Genomic DNA, 25,160 nt, shown 5'->3' on the forward strand with positions numbered 1-25,160 from the left:
TATAATTTAAAACATATCATTATTCAATAAGAAATCGCACATGGCAGCATCAAAGATACACCGAAGGTCTCCCAAAACGGTAGGTATGTGCAGTGGCAAAATATGAATTATCGACATTCTCCCATTTAAAGCTATGGTTAAGAATCGATTATTGGGGTGTTCATAACCCTCTTGATCGACCCTTTTCCATAGCTTTAAATGGCATATTAATCGATTAATCACAATGAACGACACGCTATTTGCCACTGCAGAGTGAATAGAATGGTGCGGCTGATGTAGATACCATACACCACACCCCCTAAAACTTAATCCCTATCGTAAACTGACAAGCGAGGTTTTGGAAAAACCTATATGTAGAGATCCGGAGGTCCGGATAGGAGAAGAAAGTCCGATGTGTAAGCAACGTTGGTGATGATGAATTTCTCAACAAAAATCATTAATTCGCATGCACTTAACTTGAACAATTGTACTTACAAAATTTAGCAGTAGAGAAACATATTGCCTTACAGTATAATTCAGTGGCGTGGCGTGAATGATCGATTATCGATAATTCTCCATTTGAAGCTATGGTAAAGAATCGATTAATAAGGTTTTCGTTAGGAGCACCCTGTTTATCGATCATTTTCCATAGCTTTAAATGGCAGATCATTCGACATATCGCAAAGCACGCCACGCCACTGGTATAGTTCTCTAATGCTTTACAGATACTAACACACAACTGCAGATAAGAGCCGACCGACCGGGATTAAATTTACAAAAAAGGTCCTTAACAGGTAGCTCATTAGTATATAATTTGAAGCAATGATGATGTACGATATTATTTTTTTATTATTATTATGTTTAATGCTTCGTTGCGAACTTCCTCTCTCTGGGAGATTTCAAAGTGGCAGAATGCGCCTTTTGAAGGTAGAAATCAAATCACTACGCGACGTACTATCTCTTCAAAATTTCACGAGGAAAACACATCACTCAATGGAAAGTCCGGAAATCAAACAATAAACTACATATAAAAAAACAATTAAATTGGTTGAAAGGCAAGAATAAAAATTACACCTTTTTCATCAACTAATTTTCATTTGATCTATGTGAGAAGTACTTGTTATTTTTTCGTTCAAGATTTGATGTCGGAACTTTCCGTTGTGTGAATATTTTCCTGCGTACGATTTTGAAGAGGGTACATGTGTGGCGGTCGTTCGGCTTTTTACTGCAGACTTCATGCAAACGGGTAAACCTAAAACGGTTTTTTTACTGTTTTTTTTTTTTTTTTTTTTTTTTTTTTTTTTTTTTTTTTTTTTTTTTGTTTTTTTGTTTTTTTTTTTTTTTTTTTTTTTTTTTTTTTTTTTTGGTTTTTTTTTTTTTTTTGTTTTTTTTTTTTTTTTTGTTTTTTTTTTTTTTTGTTTTTTTTTGTTTTTTGTTTTTTTTTTTTTTTTTTTTTTTTTTTTTTTTTTTTTTTTTTTTTTTTTTTTTTTTTTTTTTTTGTTTTTGTTTTGTTTTTTTTCTTCGGCAAATTCACTTCACTTATCGGGTTCCACGCTGTGTTCATCCGCAGCACTGACCATCCAAATCCTCTGCAGTGGTCATCCTCTTCTCAGCCTTTTCCCATCTTGAGTGTACGACTAGGGTGTTTTTCTTGATCCATCGTTGACATTTGTTGCAGAAAAGTCACAGTCCTGGCTGTTAACAGCTAGCACATTTGAGTAAAGGTGCTTCTGACAGAAGTAAGTCCTTACAGGCTACAAAAACTCTCCATTCCAGCCGTCGAATTCATCGACAAATTCCTCAGAAAAGCATTGGATACGATCATCGAATTGATGGCTCTGCATCAAATATTTTTAAAGTGAAACGCTCATGATGACATGTAGTCCACGGCAAAGAACGCCGGTCTTGCTCAAATGACGAATAAAAGGTCCATGGACGCTGAAAAGTATCGGTGGGTGCGCATTTTCTCCAAGCGAATAAATTGTGGAGTCTCTGATATATTTGACATAAGTTAGCGAGCTGATGTTATTCGTCTGAAAAAATAGGGCTCGCCGTGATTCCAATTCATCGTGCTGTGTTGATTTGATCAATGGTCCATGCGTCACCAGCCGTTGCTACAGCCCATGTTGGGGCCATGTTTACGAGGGCCCGTTGCAGTCCACTTGCTTGTTCCTTCAAAGTAAAAAGAAAAGGCCGCAACGCTCGGCTTGTCTGTGACAAACAGAAAAAGGCCACTATTCTAAGTCAGCATGCCTGTTGACAGGGAGAGGCTGCTTCAATTAAGGGACCAGCATGCCTGTCAACGGGGAGAGGCTGGCTTAGCGCACAGTGCCCACAAGTTTCTGTCGTTCTGTAATGATTTGATCAATGGTCCATGTGTCACCAGCCGCTGCTACAGTCCATGTTGAGGCTATATTTACGAAGAATCTTTGCAGTTCACTTGCTTTTTCTTAGAAAGTAAGAAGGAAAGGCCGCAACGCTCAGCTTGCCAGTGAAAAACAGAAAAAAGGCCACTATTCTAAGTCAGCATGCCTGTTGACAGGGAGAGGCTGCTTCAATTAAGGGACCAGCATGCCTGTCAACGGGGAGAGGCTGGCTTAAAAAGTAATGCCCAGACGTTTCTGTAGTTCTGTGTTGATTTGATCAATGTTCCGTGCGTCACCAGCCGCTGCTACAGCCCATGTTGAGGTTATGTTTACGGGGGCTCTTTGCAGCCCACTTGCTTGTTCCTTGGAAGTAAGAGGGGAAGGCCGCAACACTCGGCCTGCGTGTTAAAAGCAGAAAGAGGCCACAATTCTAAACCAACTTGCCCGCTGACAGGGAGAGGCTGCTTCAATTAGGGGCCAGCATCCCTGTCAACGGGGAGAGGCTGGCTTGGCGCACAATGCTCACAGGTTTCTGGACGGTTATGGCTGCGAGGGCGCTTCTAGAAATCGCAGGGAAGAAAGAAAACAGAATCATATCCAAGGACGTTGACGAATGTTTGTAGATGTGCGGAGCATTTTTTCCGAGCGATGAAATTGCGGCGTCGATGAAATTTGTGACGAAAATCGGCGAGCTGACGTTTGACTTCAGGAAATAACGTGCGTTGATTTCAATTTAATGTGCTGCATTGATTTGATCGACGGTTCGTGCGTCATTGGTCGTTACTACGGCCCATCCCAGTAAGCTGAAACCTCGGACCTGGAATTCAGTAGACTAAAATTCTTGGACCAGTTATATGTATTTTTCAGCGCACAGAGTTGGCAAATGCGAAAGTTCAATTTTCAAATTGACATTTCAAAGAAAAAATTTGACGGACTTTGAATGCCTCGAGAAATGCACGATCAACAATTTGGTGAAAACAGAAAAATCTCGAGATGAAGTTCGGGACCCGCCTCGTCTCCTGTCCGGATGCAGTGATTTTGCACAGTCATGCAAAATACCAACGAAGTGAAGTCAGCATGAACTGTTTGGAGCGTCTGCAACATCATATGAATACCTCCAACATTGCACCATCGAACGCGAAGATGCGCCAATTGCCTCACCGTCGAGGCTACGTCAGCATGTACCGTTTGGAGCGCCTGCAAAGTCTGATGAATACTTCAAGCATTGCGTCATTGAACGCAAAGATGCGCCTCGAGTAACGCCATTACCGGCAAAGAGGATATGTTCACAAACTTGTGAATTTTTCGCAACCTCGATGATTTCCGCGAAAATTTGACTTTGACTTGAAAAGTATTTCACATGATTTAGGGTGAAATGCAGCCAACTGGAGATCAGAATATATCCTTGTAGTATTCACATGAATCTCGTATGAAACGTATTTCGTGAATGTGCGAACGAATGTGATCTTACGACCATTACTTCTACTAAGAGTTTGACGACGGAAAATATCTTCTTCAGGATACGTTAATTGATCAAATTGAATCCAGTTGCCTTCTTCGCATAAAAATTCAACTAATGGTTGCAACGAAGTCCGGTTGAAACTCCCGTGAGCACACGTCAAGAGATGGGAAAAGGGCTGGAAACGTTGCGACGATAGGGATGATTAGCATGAAACCCACGGACCGAAAATAAACGACACTTATTTATACACAATTTACAACACTGCCACGGGAAGGGAAGATAGCCGCATGACCATCCAAATGTTGCCTAACCTCCCCCTTTTAAACATTCATTTTCGGGGAAAGTTATCGATTTTTTTTTTTTTTTTTTTTTTTTTTTTTTTTTTTTTTTTGAAATTATCAGAGAGAGTAGATTAAGTTGCGAATGAAATTCCCTGAGGAATTGGAAGAAAAATATCCACAAGTTTCCTTGAAAACTGGTACTTTAACGGAGGAGATTTGGCAACGTCAGAGGGCTCATACGGCGTTATTCTTCAGCAAGGCAGAACAATGAAGCTGCAGACAGCCCCTGCAGACTATAGGCATTTATACACGTCAAAGTCACGAGTACACGAGAATGGAACTTAATTTTGGAAACACGAGCTAATTACTGGCTTTTTTTCAAAGACAACGTACGTGCCATTATAGTTCCCTCATCTAGATAGGTGCATTAACCAAATATTTAGAGATATTGATACTTAGTAATTGCAATCAAAAATAATAAACATAGATTAGGCAGACTCTTCCTTCCAAAATTAATTTTAGCAATTTTTTCAAGCTCGGAGTAGAAAGGTCTCGAGTTATGTTTGAGCTAAAACCCTCTCTGGTTGTCTTAAAAACGATCAAAATTGCTTTCAGTATTGTTTTTCAGAGGGTATCTTCGATGTGTGAATTACGTTGCTTTACTTAGGTACTACTTTTTTCTTTTTTTTTGCTATGAAAATGTAGCGTTTTGGAAAGAGCAGGAAAGAAAATTTTTCTATTTAAAAAAAAATCTTTCTCAAATAATACAGGAAGCAATTTTGATCATTATAAGACTAATCCCTTGTCCTTAGCTCATTCTGAACTCGAAACATTACTCGCATAAATTACGTCTAAAACATGATCAAATTTTAATTTAGGTATGTCTTACTGCGCCAGGTTGCGACCAGTTTTGACCAAAATTTCGGCAAATTTTAATTCAAAGGTGTTTCACATCAATAGAAGAAAACAAAGAAAAAAAGGCCAGCTATCTGACAAAAAAAATTAAAGTTGATTAAAGCTGGAGAAAGTAACCCTTAAACGCTGCAGATGGGAAAAATTAGCTTACAATCGGACTACATTTTGCAATTTGGAACTATAAATTCTAGCCCAGTTTAAAAACAACGTATGTGTCATTAGTTTCCCTATGCACATAAGTGTTTTTCCAGAAAAGCCAGAATTTATAGTTCCAAATTTCAAAATGCAGTCCAATTAGAAGCGCAGTTATCAACTTTCACTGAATGCGCGAAAAACAGAACGTACAACAATACAACATGCGTTACTTAATTTACAACATTGACGCATTTTTATTTCAAGTGGAAGAAATAAATTTTTTGCAAGTTTTCATCGATACTTCAGTTAAAATCATACATTATAAACATTGCACACATATTTTAAAATCATAAACATAATCAGTTTCAGTAATGCCGCACCGCGGCGGAGAAATTCATCATCACCATACGAAACTTGTTTGAACGTTTCCATTTGCATTACTTGCCTGCCGTCTACTCTACATTCCTCTTGATATTTTAACAACCGCGTTTGAGTATAAGCACAGAAAAAACATACTTATACCTGATGTTTGCATTATTCGCAGAGCGAAAACTTGACGAGGAAAATTAGGCGTCTAAGTCAGTGTCAGGCTTGCCATGTCGGAATAAAACGCAAGACTTAAAAAAAATTAAGAGTCTATTCACGCATAATGTCAGTTACATTACGATTACCAACAACGGTGTAATGTAACACGATTATATGACTAGAGTAATTTTCTTGCAGACTGAGTTGCAATAATTTTTGACAGCGAGGCGTCGATTAACTAAAAGAGTTGCTAGCACCGAGAGGATCCTGACAAACATTAGAGTTGCTAAACATGGGCTGGAGTGGGAACATTTTGGGGGGGGGGGGGGGGGTTGCAAAAGGATACCTCGTCTAGGGAAGTCAAGGGGCCTTAAAAAACACCCCGCCATGGAGAATGGGTGGGATTCCGCAGATCTATAGAGAAGCTCGGGGGATTTCTCGAGCTTTAAAGAGGATCTGGGGGCCTCCCCCGCAAGATTTTGAAAAATGGAGTCGTCTCAGGAGCAATTCTGAGCTGTTCTCACTATCAAATTACACAATATCCGATCTTATGTAAGTTCCGCTCATGCTTTTATGATTTCTAAACAACGGAAACGCCTTCCGAATTGAGAACGAGGAGGACAGGGAATAAGGGAGTACATTTTTTAGTTTCAAACTTCTCAGATTTGAAAGTCTAGAAAACCAACGATATTAACGTAAATCCCAAAAAACTACAATCTGTCAAATCGACAGCCAATCTATGTTTGTTTAGATTCCTAGGCTTAAAAGTCATGTTCAAAATTAAGGATGTCTCTCCTTGAAGAACTTTATCCATATAAAATTTACTCTAAAATAATTATTCCCGCCAATTAAGTTCAAACTTCATACTAAACTAAGTGAGTTCCAAACGCAAGAAACCTCGCAAAGAGTCTAGTTTCATGATGCAATTTTGTAGAACTAAGTTTGAAATAAAATTCCTGATTCGTATTAAACCATTGACAGAACAAAAGCGCAGACACCGATGACACGAAATACTTTATAGTAACCTGGAAAACTTTGAGCGTAAGAAGACGCGTGACCAAAAGTTAAAGGCGGCTGAAACTAAAGGTGGCTAGCAAGTCGAACAATTACCAAGGAATGTCCCTGTCTACAATGAAAAGATATGAGGGGGGAAAATGCTGATTTTCCTACATTTTTTATTCATTTTTCCTTGATAAAAAGATGAACTTAGCCATTTTACCAATATTTCTAGGAGCAAAATTCTGATTCTCCTTAATTTGTGACTCTTGTTTCCTTGATAAAAGGAATGACTTAGTCAGTTTACTAATATTTACATCCTAAATCGTAAATTGGGTTCAAGGCAATAAAACGACAGTTGATCGAAATCAAAACCATCCGAGTGATCAAAGATGGAAGCTTTTCTCTTCTCTTATTTTAAAAAAACAAAATGAAACATGGGCGACCTTGAATGATACTAAGTACTCGGGATTTTTTCCACCTTCTTTGTGCCTCAAGGTGTTTAAGTTCAATTTTTTTAAGTTTGACAATATTCCGCTTATCTATGCTTTCCTTAAACTCATATATATTGAAGTCCATATAGTGAACGTCCATTAAGCATCAGGACGCACATCGGTGTGATACAACTATTCCTCAAGAAATTTTACAGTCTTTGTGAGCGTTTATTCATTTCGTAACTGTATGGGAGAGGGGGTTATGAGCTTGCGTTACGCTGTGTTACAAGGGGGAGGGGGGTCAGTGCCAGCGTTACGTAACCCTCTCAGTTGGTTAAAAACACAGAGAATCCGAAATGTATCATTCTCCATTCTTCACGGTTATTTGTCACACTACCTTCTCAAAAAATTCAATTATACCTACAGCGATATATTCAACAATCTCTCACAATTTTTGGGATATTAAAGGGATGTTAAAGAGTTACGTGATGACTAAGGAGGTCCGTGGTTGCGTTATAAATCATTACTGAGGGAAGGAGGGGGGGGGGGGGTCAAAAATGCCGGAAAAATGCGTTACGTAACTTATGAACGCTCCCTGTCCTACAACTGAATCAGTTAGAACGAAAACACACCAACTCGGAAAAATGAAAGTAATCAAGACACACACAAAACTGCACAGTGGATGAAGAAATTAGTCTCAGAAAATATTTACGGTGCCGAAATGCAAGCAATTAAGGACATTTTAAAGGTCCAAGTTGGAACAGATGAGCTAACTTCAATGACCTTTATAAAGATTAACAGTCTTTGATGAAAATTGAGCATTTCTGAGTTACCGAGTTGGTGTGTTTTCGATCTCACTGATTCAACTCAAGATCATTGGTGAAAAGTTTCAAGTAGCTATCATCTCTCAATGCTCAAATCAATTTAAACTGATTGATTGAGTTACTTTTTTTAAAAAAAGAAAGGAATTCCGCATTAAAATTAGAAGTATGTTACCTACATGAGTTACTAACTTTATTTTAACTATATGTTCATGTACATTTTTCTATCGCGCTATTAAATTAGCAAAAATTAAAGTGGCAAAATCAAACTTGTCTATATATTGATCCAAACTAGCAGGTAGACGTTTTCAGGAAATGCGTAGTACTAAGAGACTCTTCGGTGGACAGTACTTACAAGAAGCAAAAAAATATGAACTGAAAGTTTAACAAGTCATTGGTCAAGTTCCAGAAAAATGGCGAACCCAATAAGTTGTCTTGAACTTGAATCTATGATAAGGAATTTATTTGAGAGGGTGGCAGACAACTCTAAAGTTTGAAAAAACTTAAAAATTCTCGTAGAATGAAAAATAATTGTGATGATACAGAGGAGCGATACTTCAGTCACCTCATTCATTCTCGACGACTTGTTAGATGGATATCACGAGAGTATGCGGCTTGAAAGATGAGTTGCATTTAAAAACTATGACATTCATTTTTAATTAAACCGCTTCTTTGATTGTAGGGACCAATATTTCCCCAGGAAATCAAGTTCCGGGAAATAGAAAATAAGTAGCGGGAAAGATCTATGTAGCAAACGTTTCCGGAACGTTCACAGTGGCCTGGAGAATTTGCACGAAAAAATTTCGTTGCTTCAACTAAGAGTGCTTAATGAGCGGAGCTCATAGTAATTTTTATCATTTATTATTATATGGGAAATTGTTGAAAACGAGATTTATAAGTGAAAAATTTAACGCTTGGTGACGGTGCCAGGCGGCAATTCCCATCTAAACACAATAATTTTAGCAGATGGGCCATCTGATAGTCATATCTCATCCAAAAACTGGTCAATTTAAGAACCAAGGGTATTCTCGTGCTTAGTTCGGTCAGTAGGTTCCTCTTTCGTGTGAAATTTATCAAATTTTTGATACCTGCAAATTCTCCACTACCGGTAAGATAAAAGAAGGTCGAGTCTCAGAGTAAGGAAAGCAGGGCCGCCAAAACACGAGATGGGACCCGGGACAAATTGAAGTGACGGGCAACTTGGGTGGGGGCAACCACCGCCTAACAAAGGCTCCCCCGGTGAATTTTTGAAATTGAAGGTAAAATAGATGCATTTTTTAGCTTACTCGATGTAAATTATTTCAAACCTTTTCGATAGCTCTAATTGCTGAATGTGGCTTCCAAGAATTAAGAGAATAGATGCATCAGAGGGGCTCGTAAGACTGCAAGTGAGGACCCAAACTTGGTTAGTACGCAAAAATTGTGCTTACTCAAAAGGTCCAGAGACGGATGAACAAATTGCTCCGGTACCTTACCTCACAATTTTGAGCCACTTCGACCCCGGGCCCCAAGATTAGAAGACCAGTTTGCCCACCTCCCCCTTCTGGGCGGCCCTGATTAAGACTCAGTAAAGTAATAGTAGTAGATGCTGCAGTAGAAGTAGTAGTAGTAATAGTAGCAGTAATAAAAAAATTGTACATAATTATGTAAAAAAATCAATCTCTAAATAAGGAGACAAATTCAATAAAATGTTTTAAAAAACCATTTTTCCCATGAGCTGCATCCAACTTAGGACTCATTTGAACCGATTATTTTCCAAATCACACTTAAATAATTCATATCAAATAATTTAAAACAAAATACAAATGGAAGAATCAAATATTACTCTACTAATCAAATAACTCTATTAATTACTCTACGTCAAAGATGAGAAAAATGATTGACACAAAATAAAAGTGTAGAGAAAAAGGAAGTCGTAAGGACGTTATTAAATCTATTCCACATTCAAAAGTAGAGAATTTCTCTCGAGCATTGATAGACTTTTTGTTAATGACCTTTGACGAAGGGGTTGTTTTATCTTCGTTCTCTCTGATGTTATCAATCATGTCCGATTTCAAAATAGCCTTCTACAGGAACACTCATTTTTTGGAATTCGAAGATTGTCAAGAAAGCGAATAAAACAGTTTTTCTTGCATTCGCTATTTTGGCGCTAACGTAATTTGGAAAATAATCGGTTCATTGCATCTCGCGTTCAGAAGTACAAATTCGAGAAACTGCAAACCTACGTTTACCGCGTGACGCAGTGAGTCGTCACTTTTTTTCTTTAGGAAACAGGTGTGACATCTTAAACCACGAGACACAAAGTCGGATGCAGAGTTATTATGAAAGTATCATTTGGTGCCTTCGTAAAGGGTGAGAGGTGCATTCGGCCCCAGAAAAGTTTCGTTGGGTCCGGATTCCGTTCCGGATCTTCCGGATCGTCCGGAACGAAAACCGAACCGTCGTGCAAATCACAGCTGTGACAGCCCAACGCGACGACCGCTGGCCAGCGTCGGCGGGAGTTCGATCGCAGACTTTGCCCCGACGGCAGGTCTGCCCGCCCAAGGTGGATGGTATAAAAAATGAAAACGGCCTCCCAGCTCACCATCATGAAAAGCGCTCGTTGCATCAACAGGTTACGAGCACACTCCCGTCAAAATGAAGTCATCGCTGACCACACAATGATGGGAGTTTCTGATCGTAACCTGATGATGCGACGAGAGCTGGGTGAGGCCTCGCGGTTTGTCAGACCGTCATATGGACAGTATAGGTCGAACGATTTCTCGAAAGCTTTATCCGGGGAAAAAGCAATCGACAAATCGTTCGACCGACTGCCCACCCGACCGTCCAACAAACCACAAGCACTCACCGTTTGTTTGACCATCAAATGGACAGTAAGTCGAACGGTCTCTCGAAAGCTTTTTCCGGGGAAAAAGCTTTCGACAAATCGCTCGACCGACTCTCCAACCGACCGTCAAACAAACCACATGCACTCACCGTTTGTCAGACCGTCAGATGAACAGTATAGGTCAAACGATCTCTCGAAAGCTTTTTCCGGGGAAAAAGCGATCGACAAAGAGTTCGACCGACTGCCCACCCGGCCATCTAACAAACCACAAGCACTCACACCGTCCAACAAACCACATGCACTCACCGTTTGTCAAACCGTCAGATGGGCAGTAGGTCGGACGGTCTCTCGATAGCTTTTTCCCGGGGAAGGAAAAAGCTATCGATCGACAAATCGTTCGACCAACTGCCCACCCGATTGTCCAACGAACCACGTGCACTCACCCTTAGTCCCGGGTTCCCACCACCCCCCTTCTAGGACAACATCCACGCGGGAGGGATCAACATTCATCCACTCTTAATCTCGATAAAGTCATCTTATTGCGCGTAAAATTTTGTGAGGAACACAATGGCGCCCTTGGTTTTCTCTATGATCAATTCCCAAGCTCAAAAAAAGCTCTCGAAGTTGAAGCCGTAATGGAGAGGATATCTCACGCTACCCTGAGAATCCATCTCCATATCCAGTCAAACTCTCAATGCAAAGATAGGGGGCAAATACATTCGCAAGATTGCCGTGGTTCCAACTTTGGAGTCCCCAAACAAAACGGCAACCCTGCTAATGCATTTGCAACCTATCTTTGCATGGAAAATTTAACTGGATACAGAGGAGGACTCTCTGGGCAGCGTGGGATATCCCCTCTACGACGGCCTCAACTTAGAGAACTTTGTTTGAGCTTGAGAATTGATTTTAGAGAAAACTAAGTAGTGGAACCAGCGTGTTTCTCTCGAAATCTCAAGGTGATTCGACGGTTGCTATGTTTTATGTCAGAGCGACGTGCGGTAAATCGCATCAATTCGTTCCGTAATTTCGGCAACTTGTTATTTTTTTTTTTGAATTTTGAGATCGCACTTCTGTTGTCATGAGACTGAAAAATTCATTTAAGTACCAAATTTAACAAAAAATTCAACGTATCGAAGGCAGGGTTTTATACGTTGTAATTTTGTGGTAAATTTGGTACATGAATTCTTCAGTCTCATGGCAACAGAAGTGCGATCTCAAAATTCGAAAAAAATAAATAGATAGCTGAAATTATGGAACGAATTGATGCGAAATATCGCGCGTCGCTCTGACACAAAATATGGCAACCGTCGAATCACCTTAAGTAAGAACAAGTACGTAAATCGAAAATCCTTAACACATGCAAGAACTACAGTTGATAAATTAATTCAAAGGTTAGATTTTGCAAAAATAGTTACACTCATGCTTAAATAAGATACGGAAAGACAAGAACAGAGCAAAGAAGAAAAGAGAGAAAAAAAAGAAACAAGAAAAAGGAAAGAGCGAGGGAGAGAGTGAGAAGGGGGAAGGTGGAAAGTGGCCGGGGGGGGGGGGGGGGGGGGTGTTGGTGAGAGGTATTCGACGCTTCTTATCTGACCCTGTGAAGACGGAAAGTGAGGTTGAGCTGGGGAAAACCAATGTGTTATCGGCAAACTATGAACAAACGATTCGCCGAGGTAGGGTGAGGGGCTGAATGTCTGGGTCTACCTGCTGAAATCCTCGGAGCCTGAAAGAATTCCTAGAAAGGTGCGTCTGTGTGCGTAACCTGGCATCCGGTGTCTGGGTGGGCACTGGCGTGAGCTGCTGATTGTGAACGGAGTGAATTTACCCAAGTTCCCGCCAATTCCTATCTGCCCTCTTCGCGCCAAAAGTATCACACTGGCATGCATTCGGACCTAACGAAAATCCTCTCTATCTCTCTCTTGAACAGATTTTTCGGGCGGAATTAATTTTTTCTTCCGCCAGCAAATTTGAATAATTGTGATACAATGATTTTCTCAATTCGTACGGGCGGGGTTGGGAGTGACCACTCTTGACCTAAGAATCATTAATTCTAACATCATTTAGGAGTAACTCAAACTTTTCAAGAGGATCATTTGGCTAGAGCAATTATGGGGGAAAAAAATTCCTCCCCCCTGAAAGAGAAATATTTGGCATTATTTGATAACTGTCGGAGATTTTTTTTTTTAGCGGCAAATTTCACCGCCTCCGAACAACCTCTCCCTCCCCCCAATTATGTTGAAATGACCCTCTTGACATATTCTCAATTTTCAGAGAAAATCTAATTGAAAATTTTCAGAGAAAATCTAATTGAAAATTTTCAGGAAACGTGTGAACATGGGTGTACCTACATCAGATTTCTGGGGGGGGGGGGGGGTGTCTTTTCAGCACAGAGAGAATTTTCGGAGGGTTTTTTCCGGGAAATCTTGGCATTTTTAATCTCTACGAGATGCACTTCGAGGCTCCCTCTCACACCAAAGGCTGTAGATAAGCGCACTTCAAGTTCTTGCGACTTTCAATGGATGCTCGCTCCCTGTCTTTCATTTATCCTTTTCTTCTCTCTTCAATTTCATCCAACGGGCTAAGTCGACGAAAGAGAAAATTCAAATTTGCTATTAAATGTTGAAAATAAACCTAAGGATTAACTCTACCCATGAAGATTCGAACAATCTCAAACTTTTCCCGGTCTTCATAAATGCGATGAAATGAGAAAATGCAAACAATGTATGAAGCTACTTTAAATTATGCAGAGTATCCATTGCTTGGAGAGACTACCTCTTTAGGAGACTATTGTACAATATTTGGGGGGGGGGGGGGAGGGAGTGTACCTACACATTTTAATTAGGGGTGCCCAGAATACCTAATAGGAACTTTCAATTAAAATATTTATCGACTGCAAGGAACCTCTAGGGGAGACTGTTTTTCCATACTTGGGACGGGGAGGTTCCCTACGCATTTTATTTACAGGTTTATAGAAAATCTACTTGGAACTTTCAATTAAAATATTCATAGACTTCAAGGAGATAATGTAAAGGCATGAGGCAGAAAACACTATTGCTGACTAAGATTAAGCTGAAATAAAGAAAATCCTGAGAAATTTCCACCTGTAAAATCAGAGGGTATACAGACTTTGACTCAAGGCAGTTTAATCAGAAGTCTGGAAACCTCTCATCCCAACGAATACAGTCACTATTGCTGACTAAGAATAAGCTGAAATAAAGAAAATCCTGAGAAATTTCCACCTGTAAAATCAGAGGGTATACAGACTTTGACTTTGTCTCAAGGCAGTTTAATCAGAAGTCTGGAAACCTCTCATCCTAACGAATACAGTCACTATAGCTGACTAAGAATAAGCTGAAATAAAGAAAATCCTGAGAAATTTCCACCTGTAAAATCAGAGAGTATACAGACTTTGACTCAAGGCAGTTTAATCAGAAGTCTGGAAACCTCTCATCCTCACAAATACAGTCCGCTCTTCCGAGCCTGGTCCAGTTATCGCTGGCATTTTTAACTGATTACTTAATTCAGATTAAAGCAATATGACTTTTACATCTTAGAAATATGGGCTAAAAGAGATGCTTAAATAATTCCAGATATTTCGGCAGATAATTTCTAGGAATATAATTAATTGAATTGTGTTTAACTCTAACACCTAAAAATAATTTTCTAATTAATTATACTGGGTTTGAATGTGTGTACAGTACTACACAAGTTTCTGGCCTAAAAAAGGAGGGATAACAAACGTTGCTAAGTGAAGCAGAATTATACGTAACTAGCTAGGGAAAACATGACAGCAAGATTTGTCCCTAGGTACTTGCTTTTGACTGTTACAGGAGTACATATAGGTAGGTACTGTGAAAATGAGGCACAATAATGAGAGAAGTACATAAGCAAGAATGGAAAAAGAGAGGAGGAAGAAGACAGAAAACATAGTGAGAGTAAAGTATGAGTTACGTACAATTTTGCAAACATGACACCAAATCTGAGCAGAATCGAAGTAAGATATGTGCTATAAATCTAACCTGAATCCAGACCAACGCCAAAATACATACGCATCAAAGGGAGCTAAGTGTGACCAGGATATATGAGACTCCTCCGAATGATAGGCACGAAATTAATCGAAGTAGAGTGAGAAGGAGACGCCGACACTCAAAACGCGAAGCCGATAATACGCTGGATTGCTCGGAAACACACACGCACACACCGACACACGATGACACGAGGGACGAAATCACTCGGACTCCCGAAATGTCGCCGCACAACAGGTCGCTGGGCAGTGAAGAAAACGGAAAACGCGCGCGGGTAAGTTCATGGTGAAATGAAGAAGTTCACATAGATGTCAACTCGAAACATTGGAAACGACGAAATTCGATGAAAGTTTCGGGGTTTAATTCCCTCAAACGCCGGACACGATTTCGGCAATGAATTTCGTGAAACAGTAGGCCTCTTAGCGACGGCCATTGTCCAATCCAAGTGACCAATTACCGAACACACACGATAGTTACATCGCCGAAGAATTTACGCGAAACACACGACGTACCGAGACACACAGCCAAAATAAACGCCGGAAACAAGAAAATCATGTGAAACTGCGAGAATCGATGGAAATTGTGGGGGTCCATTGGCAATCAATTTGCTCAAACGCCGAGCACGAGGTGCCTACTTCGAGACGATGAAGGACTCAATTCAAGAGGCTAATTACTTCACACGATCAATTTAACGTACACCAAAGAGTTTTCAAACAACAGACGAGGTAACGAGACACATTCGAAGAGTTCTAAAAGTCTTAAAACTTTTAATAAAAGGAAAATCACTTGAAACCACGAGGGAGTCACTCCGACCGGACGCGAGACTACAACCGACCGGGACGATCGCTGACGGAAAAGTGCGGATCCTCAGGGCATGATTTGCATGGGGTGGGGGGCCCGGAGGAGTAGCGTCGCCCGATCGAGACTGATTCTGATTGGCGCACGCAAGGGTACCTTCGACAGACTGCATCCTGTTCGAAATTGGCGTCGTTCTGTCGCGCTAGCTTTTGATTTTCGGGTTTCTATTCCTTCGAGAACTGATAAAAAGCGTACCGCTCGATTTCAGACAGAGAGACGTCCGGTCAGTCCACCCCCCACGTAGAGATGGACGAATCCTTTTCGCAATCTCCTCTCACTTTCCACTCCTCAAAAATCTTTTCGGCCGAGCCGTCAGATTATGTAAGCAAAATGCAATGATGCGGAAATTTCCACACCCCGTTTTGATGAACTGCAGAAATGTGCAGGTATCTCCGTTTGCGGCGTTCTGGCATGCTTGATTTCCTTGGTGCTTGGAAAATTACTGACTGTCAATCTTTCCGATGATTTTTCTTGTCTTATGAAAAATTTTCTGTGAAAACTTCAAGTCATGATGTATGTTTGGTCTCTTTTTAAAAAATGAAATAGGAGCGGAAATTTTGAAACACCGCAACTGAGATACGCATTTTCAGAGTTTCACCTTGATATGGGGGGGGGGGGGGGGGCAGAGAGAAGGAACAAGAGAGAGGAAAAAGTCGCTTTTGAGGCGTTCGATTTGCCTTGATCTTCCCCGTGTGCCCGGCACGTGCCGCCTAAAAATTGCTATCTTTAAAAATACGCACTTTTTCCAACCAAAGGTGTCCAACACGAGTGAACGCGTCTTGTGCACCCTTCTCCCTCCGGCACGTTTACTTGATGGTTTTTATTGATGATTCAAAATGAATGAGGAGGGGGCGGCAAAATGCAGGCGGCAAGTAGGTAAATCGGGTCATGCGTGGCGCCCAGTTAATTCAAAATGAATCATAATGAAGAATTAAAGCAATAGCATTTCTGGTTCTTTGGTCGACAAGCAGGCTTTTCAACCTTGACAAGCAGGGGTAGATGATACTAACAGCCTTACGTCACAGCGGTACAAGTGTTTCATGACGCGCATCATGGCTACAAAACTGGAACTGGTTATCACCGTTGGTATGCATCAGATAATCAGTTAGGAGACGACGTATGTAACTTCTTTATCATGAAACACGAAATTGCGGTTCCTTTTGTGTCGCTAACTTAAATAAATTCAATTATTATTCACCTTACGGAACGCTCGGATGTACTTTGCTCGTTAGTGATACATAAGTGTAGAAAAGTTTGTGTCCCCGTATCCTTCTCATTCTTTACAATTTCGGTGAATATACATCCAATTACCCATAGATAATGACTGATCCCACCATCGAGGCTACCAGGCGATTGAACGTCAAGAAACAAACTTTGGACGATGCATACGCTGCCCCTGCCAATTTTCTAGAAATCGACGTTATTAATCCCATGACTCACGGTGTGGCGAAAAAGAGATACACAGATTATGAAGTGCGAATGAGGGTAATTATTGAACATCTCACCAAATCAAGCTCATGTTAATCAATGTCTGCCCACTTAATTCCTGAACGTACAGTTTTTACTCTGTCATGTTAAATCTCACTCCCGTTCTGTCAAAATCCATCAGGCCCACAACTCCATTTCTCGTATTATTCAGGAATCGTTATGAGCTGATTCATATTTCCATGGAATTCAATTGTCTTCACTTTACCTTTTTCCGGAAGCAGAGCAGGAAGCGCTTCTCCTTATTCAATGTAACATTGATTCCAAATTAAAGGCATTCTGACTGTTCATGAAAGAGCAGTGTACCTCAATGATGCCTTCTCTCTTTGCACAACTATAATCCTAGTGAAGGTCCTGGATCCTTGGCTCTGGAGTTCCTGTCTGTTGGGACTGTTAGAAGCAAGAACTTTTCTCCGACGAGTTCTGAAGCTCTTGTCATTGGACGGATACTTATGATGAAGCTCCAATGTATAGTAGCTTCTTTCTGTATCCTTATTACGGATAAATTTTGTCCATTTTTACAGGGAGCCAGGATCCCGCTCTCAATCTCTCCCATATTAAAAGTCGCCTAACCTCCTTAGAGACTAGGAGACCCCATTGTAAATGACCAGAAAGGGATTGTGAAAAGAAGGTGCAGAATACTTCTGTCATGTTGGAAAATCAAGTCGCCCTAGGTAGCAATCGGTTCTGTGCATAATACAGCTCATTGTCTTAAATTCAAGATAGTTCGAAGCATTCTCGATAATCCTCAAAGCAATCGAACTTCCAGTAAATATTGACATCAGGTTAAATGGGAAAAGGTAGGCTGTTGAATGGCCTTTTTCTTTGCTATCGAAGTGCCAAATGTCTTAATACCCATGAATCTCTCAGGGAGGCATTTAGGGGCCTATTATAAATGAAGAAATCGCACTTTGGACCCTTGGGTGGGGGTTGAGGAATCTTGCTGCTGCAGCTTTTGAGGTTCCACATACAGCAAAATTATGGCATTTTGACACTTTTTTATTTAACCCAAAACAAATATACCTCACAATACGTATATCAGGAAATAATTTACAATATTTTGTTAGCCATCAAGAATTATGTTTGACCCATTTTACTGTTCCCAAAGTCACTCAAAAATAGAATAAAATACACAGTATTAATTTAGTTCCATACTCTAGCAGGTACATTTAGCAACATTGTCAGGAGTCAAAAATACTACTGATTGGCCAATAACAACTAGGATAACAACTATTAAACATTATTTTGCAACAAGTTGTGAGATATATTTGCCTCTTCAACATCTGAAGATCTGTTTTGAGTTTGTCATAGAATAATAGCTAGTTAATTATTTTATGAGTTAGTTGAGGAAGTGTCGAGACAGATCATTTTGCTACCTGGAGCACCTCAAATGTGGCTACACCATGACCCATCCATGAGTTCAAAATGTAATTCTCTCACCAATGGGGTCTCCAGTGGGCTTTTATCCATTAACTTTTGGCTGCTAAACCAAAAATAGCCTTAGTTTTCTTCCCATCTCCGTTGGGAGCTGTTCCTGGAAAGCGTTGCTTTCCAGGAAGTCAAATTTTACAAAATATGCTTCTCTTAGGAACTAATTTTCTTTGGAAAATTCGATTTTCCACAAAAAATAAAATAAAATTGTAGGTTTGTTTAATCTGAATTTTACCATTTTGACAAGGAGTGGGAGATATTGGGTAAGACAAAGGAAAGTGTTATTAGTATGCAGAAAACTTCTATTATCCTCAGAAGATTTTTCTTTGTAGTTATTATTGAATATTCACAGCTAATTTTTTTGCTTTGCTTATCTCTTCTTTATAGACAAATTTACCGGTCTTCAAAGTGAAGGAATCCAGTGTGAGGCGTAGGTACAGTGACTTCGAATGGCTGAGAAATGAACTCGAAAGAGATAGCAAGGTAATGGTCAAAGCAAGTCGGAACAATTGTCATATTTTTATACATCCATACATGTACTCAGATTTTCAGAAGATTAGATTTCCTCTAGTTCCTTTTCTTTTGATCTCCCAAATGTGACTCTGACTGGAAGATTCATAATTTTGTATTCTCTGAATCTCTATTACTTAATTGAGCTTGTGAGAAATTTGCTTAGTAGTACCAGTAGTTTATTTGATTTATAACCTACATATTTTTGCATTTTTCCCCACCTTGCCATTTTTACAAGCATTTTTCAGTTTTGGACACTGCTTCCCCGCAAATCCCACTTTTTATCAGAGCTAATTTAAAAACCTGCATTTCAGTTTTCCTAACTCATCTCAGATCAGAATTTGGTCATTTTATTCGGTAACATTATTGAATTGTTTAACTGGTATATTCTCCTGTCGGTTACCATTTCCACTCATTTCTATCTATCATCTCTCTTTCCTCTCTGACTAGCTGTACTCCAAATGTAATTTTGTTTTTATTTTCTTATCATAGATTGTGGTGCCCACTCTACCTGGCAAAGCATGGAAGCGACAAATGCCCTTCCGTGGGGATGATGGTATTTTTGAAGAGGACTTCATTGAGGACAGGAGGAAGGGTCTTGAGAGCTTTATTAACAAGTAAGTAAAAGTTGCAGTGTGCAGAAGTTTAAAAACCTGAATCATTAAGCAGTTGTTACCTTCAAATCTTCACCCAAGTGAAGCTAAAATTGACAAAGATATTTTATTGTCAGTGGTTAATACTTTCGCTAGCCTAGGAACATTTGTAATACATGCCAAAATAACAAAGAGTCATAAATAGTCAGATATGAACTGTGTTAAACAGAAAGAAACCAAGCCACATCAGCTATTGCCAAATTCAACTGAGCAATTAAATTTGTTACATGAAAACGATTGTGCAGATTTTCATGCAAATTTCAGTGAATTTTCTCCATAGTGCGAAGCGAATTCCTTAAAATTTTCAAAAAAGTTTGCACAAACGTTTCCTTGTAAAAAATTAAATTGCTCAGTTAAATTTGGCAATAGCTGATGTGGCTTGGTTCCTCTCTGTTAAACGCGGTCCAAATAGCAGGAGTCATTTTTACAGGCATTTTGTAGTCTTGGAAATCGATGAATATTTACCAGAGTTAATTGAAAACTTCCACTTTGATTTTCAACTATTTCAGATCAGAATGGACCACAAAAAAGTCGCAAATTCAAGGAATAAGCACCATATTTTCTCATCAAAATTATTCGGAGAACACAATTTGCGCTACAAAAGTTATTAAAATTAACTCCTAATAAAGCTTTGACGTTTTTCAATGCACAGTTTCAAACTTCCTACTCATTAAAATGACTGATCCACTTGAGTTAAATTGCTTACTAAGTGTTACTATAAAAGCCTCTGTGGCATGAAAACATGGCAACCTCAATCTCGGCACTTTGCCTTAACTGCTTCAGGTAGTTTACTTTTTGAACAACACGAGGCGGGAAGCAACACTGCTCAACTAAGAAGCTTGCCAAAACCGTTTCTGTGCATGACTTGATTCATGTATAAACCGGTTTTATTGAAGCGCAAAATTCAAATTTTCCGTAACCAGTGCTGAATAAAAACGTTAATATCTTGGTTTAGAGTTGATTTCAGTAATAGCTGTTGCGGGGATTGTTCTGTGTGAATTTTTAAAGAGAAACATAAGTATCAAAATACTTAGATTCCTCCTTTGTTTGGTGGTCCATTTTGCAAATTCATGTTCTAATGTAACTGAATGCTGCAATTTCAACTGCAATGAAGCACAAAACAATCCCATAAAAGTGGAGTTGCCGCTTAGTATGTTTTTAAGTAGAGTATGATCGAACATTTGACAGTGGCAATCAATAATTGAGTCCTGACTCTTCTCAACAAGCAGACAGATGGTCGAAACTTGGTTTTTATCAAAGAGATAAGACATTACCATTGGCCATTTTAAGTTATGCAATGAGTTCATTGCATCACTTGCTTTCTTTGATGCGTCTTAATGGAGCCGAATAATTAAATAGTTTTCTTTTACTGAAGGGTTGCTTAAACGTTTGCAGTATCCGCCTTTATGAAGGTGCGATAAAGAATGCATTCGCCGCGATGGATAAATGGCCTATCTCTTTACCACCTTCGTTAAGTCTTGATGGGTTAACGCATACAAAATTTCAGTAGGTGGCATTACTGTTTCTGAATGAATACCATGAGTCTCTTCGGAGATAAGTGAAGGGAATCGGATCTCGACATGATGCCAAAATTTGTGAACATCAACACGAAAGTTGTAAAAAAGACTTTTCTCTTTTTTTACAGAATCGCCGGGCATCCCTTAGCACAGAATGAACGCTGTCTCCACATGTTCTTACAAGAACCAGTGATTGACAAAAACTATATTCCTGGGAAGATCCGAAACACTTAGTTGATGTGAAGAATGGTCTCGAAGCATAACAGTGTATATTAAATAATCAAAGGGAACGAAAGCAATCAATCATGCTCTCAAAATTAACTCGCTTCAGATTCTTGTGGCCAATTTCGAAACGAGTGCTCAAGAATCGTTGGAGTTCATATTCTCCATTACTTGGACTGCATTTTGCAATTTGGAACTATATATTCTGACTCATCTGTAAAAACACTTATGTGCACAGGGAAACTAATGGCACATACGTTGTTTTTAAACCGGGCCAGAATTTATAGTTCCAAATTGCAAAATGCAGTCTACTTATCCCTTTGATAATGCTCATTACTTCTTCAATTGTTTTCCCTGTCTCTCCATTTGAATCTCTTGTTACACAATTCCAAGAATAAGGTTTTGCAACCATTTTCACAGCTGGCGTTATTGAGAGGAGACTGTTTGTTTGAGTCTGCTGTTTTGCCAAATCTCAATGTCAGTACTGATATGTAAAATAGTCGTAAATTACTTGCGTTGCGTCAAAAATCCTCAAATTCATCCTAACTGATATAATTCTAGATACTAAAAGACTGTAATGTCATTTGTTTGGCTGGTCTTCAATCGTGAAGTGATAACTTTTTTTAGAGTTCTGATCAAATCCAATAGTCTCCTCGGTGAACTCGCACATCCATCCCCTCATAGATAATATAATAAGTCCTCTGACAGTTGCAAACCTGAAGTTTGTATACAAAATTCCTCATGACAATTGATGGTCAACACTTTTTCAATGTCATCCCTGTTCTCTCTCACTCAAGAACTGCTGAGCAAAATATCCGCATAAATGAACAAGTTTTCACAGTCCATCAATTATTGTCAGTCCCTACAGTGAGAGGAATTGAAGGTGTAGAGATCTCATGCCTGAAAGATAATAACTTTAAAAACTTTTCAGCTTATGTAGTTTGGAGCTGTTCTGTCCGTTTTTAGCAAGTGTTAGTGGAGATAGTTTTATTTCCCTTATAGGAATAACTGTGATTTAGAGAAGTTATCTCAAAATTCTATTGAATCGAAAAGTGGATATGTTGGTTTGTCACCAGTTTTTATTGCTTTCCTCTCACATCATATGAAAAAGATCAATCTTCTCTCAAGCACCAGAACTTTAATGCAATAAACAGCATCGGAGTGCTTTTGAACCTAGGAAACAACTGATACTGCAATTGAAGCTGAGAGATCTTCTCTTAACTGTATGCTATTTTTATTGCTTGGCGTCAGTCAGCTCTTTACCTTTCACTCAAGCCCTTCAAGGAGACTGTATCCTACCATAAGTTGTTAATACTGTTGATGCGAATGTTCCTCCGTTATCTCGCCAAAATAAGACGCTCCTCAAATTGAATATTTCCTTCAAAATACTGAAAAATCACTTCATTCAAAATCTCCCATTATCAGTTCAACATGGTTGCAGGCAAGAGAATTTGCTTTAAGTGAATTTCAGAACCAAACAATTACAAATATAAGAATGTCTCTTGCAAAATTTTGTAAGAAAAAACAAGCCTGAATCACAAATTATGATACTTAGTAGTATAGTTTAAGAAATATTTTAATCTCCTCTTTTCCCCCAAATATGTTGAAATTTGTAATTTGAAGCTAGTCCAAATAGTTACAGCTTCTGACAACAATTTGTGGTGTATAATTTCAAGAAAGAATATTGGTGTATACATTTATTCCATAGCCAAGGCTGTTTTCTTGGCTTATACCAAGCAACCATCACAAAAAATACAATAGAAGTACTCCTCTTGACATCAATCAGAGCTGGCATGGTTGAAATTTTGTATTGTATATCTGGTTTATAGGCCCTGCATTCCATAAGACTTAACAGGGCAACAGAGGAAGAAATTGGACCTTCAGCCACTAGCGTATTGTAGGACTACTCCTTCATTTCAGTAACAGCCTTGTTAGGATCAATCAGTACCAACCAAGTGGAGTTTATCAACAGCTTACTGACAAGCACTTGTTTTAAAAACCCTTGTTGTTGACCTACAACTTAAAAAATCTCTCCATTCTTGATGTTAATCCTGGGTAAACAGTAATCTAAGTGGTATCCACCTCAATATATGACTAATTTTGAGCTTTTATTCTGGTTATTTTCCAAAAATTGTATGGATCGGAGATAAATCCATTTCTCAAAAGTGAATGATTATATGTTAAGGTTCATTAGCTTAAAAATTAAGTCAAAAGTACGGCTGGAAAATTTTCATCGATCGATCCGCAACACAAGTCTATGAAGTCTCTCAGGCTAACTATATTTCTTAGCTAATCAACTTTAAAATTTGATCATACTTTTCTGAGACATGAATATATTTTTAATGTATCCAATTTTTTTAAAATAATTCAAATAAAACTTGTAAGTAGCCGTACTAAATCGAAGTAGTGGTCTTACACAGAAAGTTTTGCTGCAAGTATGCAGAAGAAAAAAAAAATTGTTATAATGGCTAAAATCCCTTAAATTAAGGAACTAAATTGGAGTTAATAACTTCATAAATAATGCATGTGCTTTTAGGCGTGATGGCATGTCCCACTGAAAATGCCATGCTGAAAACGTGCAATGGTACAACCAATAAAATTTTCTGTTCTGTTAAAGGATAATGACTCATTATTGTGAAATAATCTTTGGGTTCGTCATCAGTCGTCTTTTCCCCGAGAAGAGAACTTACTAGAGGAAAGAATTACTTTAATTCTTGTTCGAATCATTTATTTATGTTTTTTAAGCCCCTCTGTAAGTATGTCGCCTGAAGAAACTTTATATTTTTATTAAGTGGAGTCTGTGGATGAATGTAACATTTCCTGTGTAAATCATACTGTTTATCATGTGTAAATATTGCATATTTAGGTTTATCTTCTGTTAAAAACAATGTTTTTGCTCCTTTGATTGGAATTCTGAATTCTTCTTAGTGTAGGCATTTTGCTTTATAATCTTACTCTAATTTTGAATTTGTCCATATAAACCACTTATTTTTTTCATGTATCTTTTCCTTTTACTTATTTTTCATTCCTTAATTTTTCCAAAGATCTAGGGCCTAATTGGACCGCACTAAACAGAAAGGAACCAAGCCACATCAGCTATTGCCAAATTTAAGAGGGAAAATTAATTTTTTACATGTAAACGGCTGTGCGGATTTTCGTGCGAATTTCAGTGGATTTTCTCCATAATACGAAACAAATGATCTAAAATTTTCACAAGAATCTGCTTAAACGTTCTCTCGTAAAAAATTTAATTGTCCAGTTAACTTTGGCAATAGCTGAAGTGGCTTGGTTCCTTTCTGTTCAACGCGGTCCAATTGGATGTTGTTCATCACCGTAAAACCTTGACCCTATCACGAACTTATGAATTTCTCCTCTTTCGTGTCATTCTCTGAGCTATCCATTTCACTTTCCAAGTAAGTGCAATAATCAAGTGAGACCGATACTCCAGCTATTGGCCTTGTAAAATGGACTGGAAAGTGTAAACGTTATGGAACTTCTATTCCTCTTTTCCCGTTTTACAGAAACGCATCAAGTTGTAATTTCGACAAAGTCAAATTAGAAGTAATTTAGAATTCAAACTGTCACAAATTTTCTTCCATCAAACATTCTGAGTCTTACGTCTTGTGCAGGAAAAAACCTTCTGACTTAGAGCATGGTTTTTCTTGATTCTACCTTGTTGCATTCCTGATGAACTCTGTGAAATTTTCAGTGAGTTTAA

General features: G+C 38.9%; 1 protein-coding gene across 1 annotated transcript; it reads left to right on the top strand.

Annotated features, from left to right (window-relative positions):
- The first annotated feature begins 16,720 nt into the window (after nt 1–16,720).
- Nucleotides 16,721–24,443, top strand: Snx3 (sorting nexin 3). Its single transcript, XM_019058358.2, has 4 exons — nt 16,721–17,109; nt 18,928–19,023; nt 19,543–19,667; nt 21,349–24,443. Exons 1-4 carry the CDS (start codon nt 16,945–16,947, stop codon nt 21,452–21,454), a joined length of 492 nt encoding a protein of 163 aa, XP_018913903.1. The 5' UTR covers nt 16,721–16,944; the 3' UTR covers nt 21,455–24,443.
- The last annotated feature ends 717 nt before the right edge of the window (nt 24,444–25,160 follow it).

Source organism: Bemisia tabaci, chromosome 2 (assembly GCF_918797505.1).
Source record: "Bemisia tabaci chromosome 2, PGI_BMITA_v3".
Taxonomy (NCBI): domain Eukaryota; kingdom Metazoa; phylum Arthropoda; class Insecta; order Hemiptera; family Aleyrodidae; genus Bemisia; species Bemisia tabaci.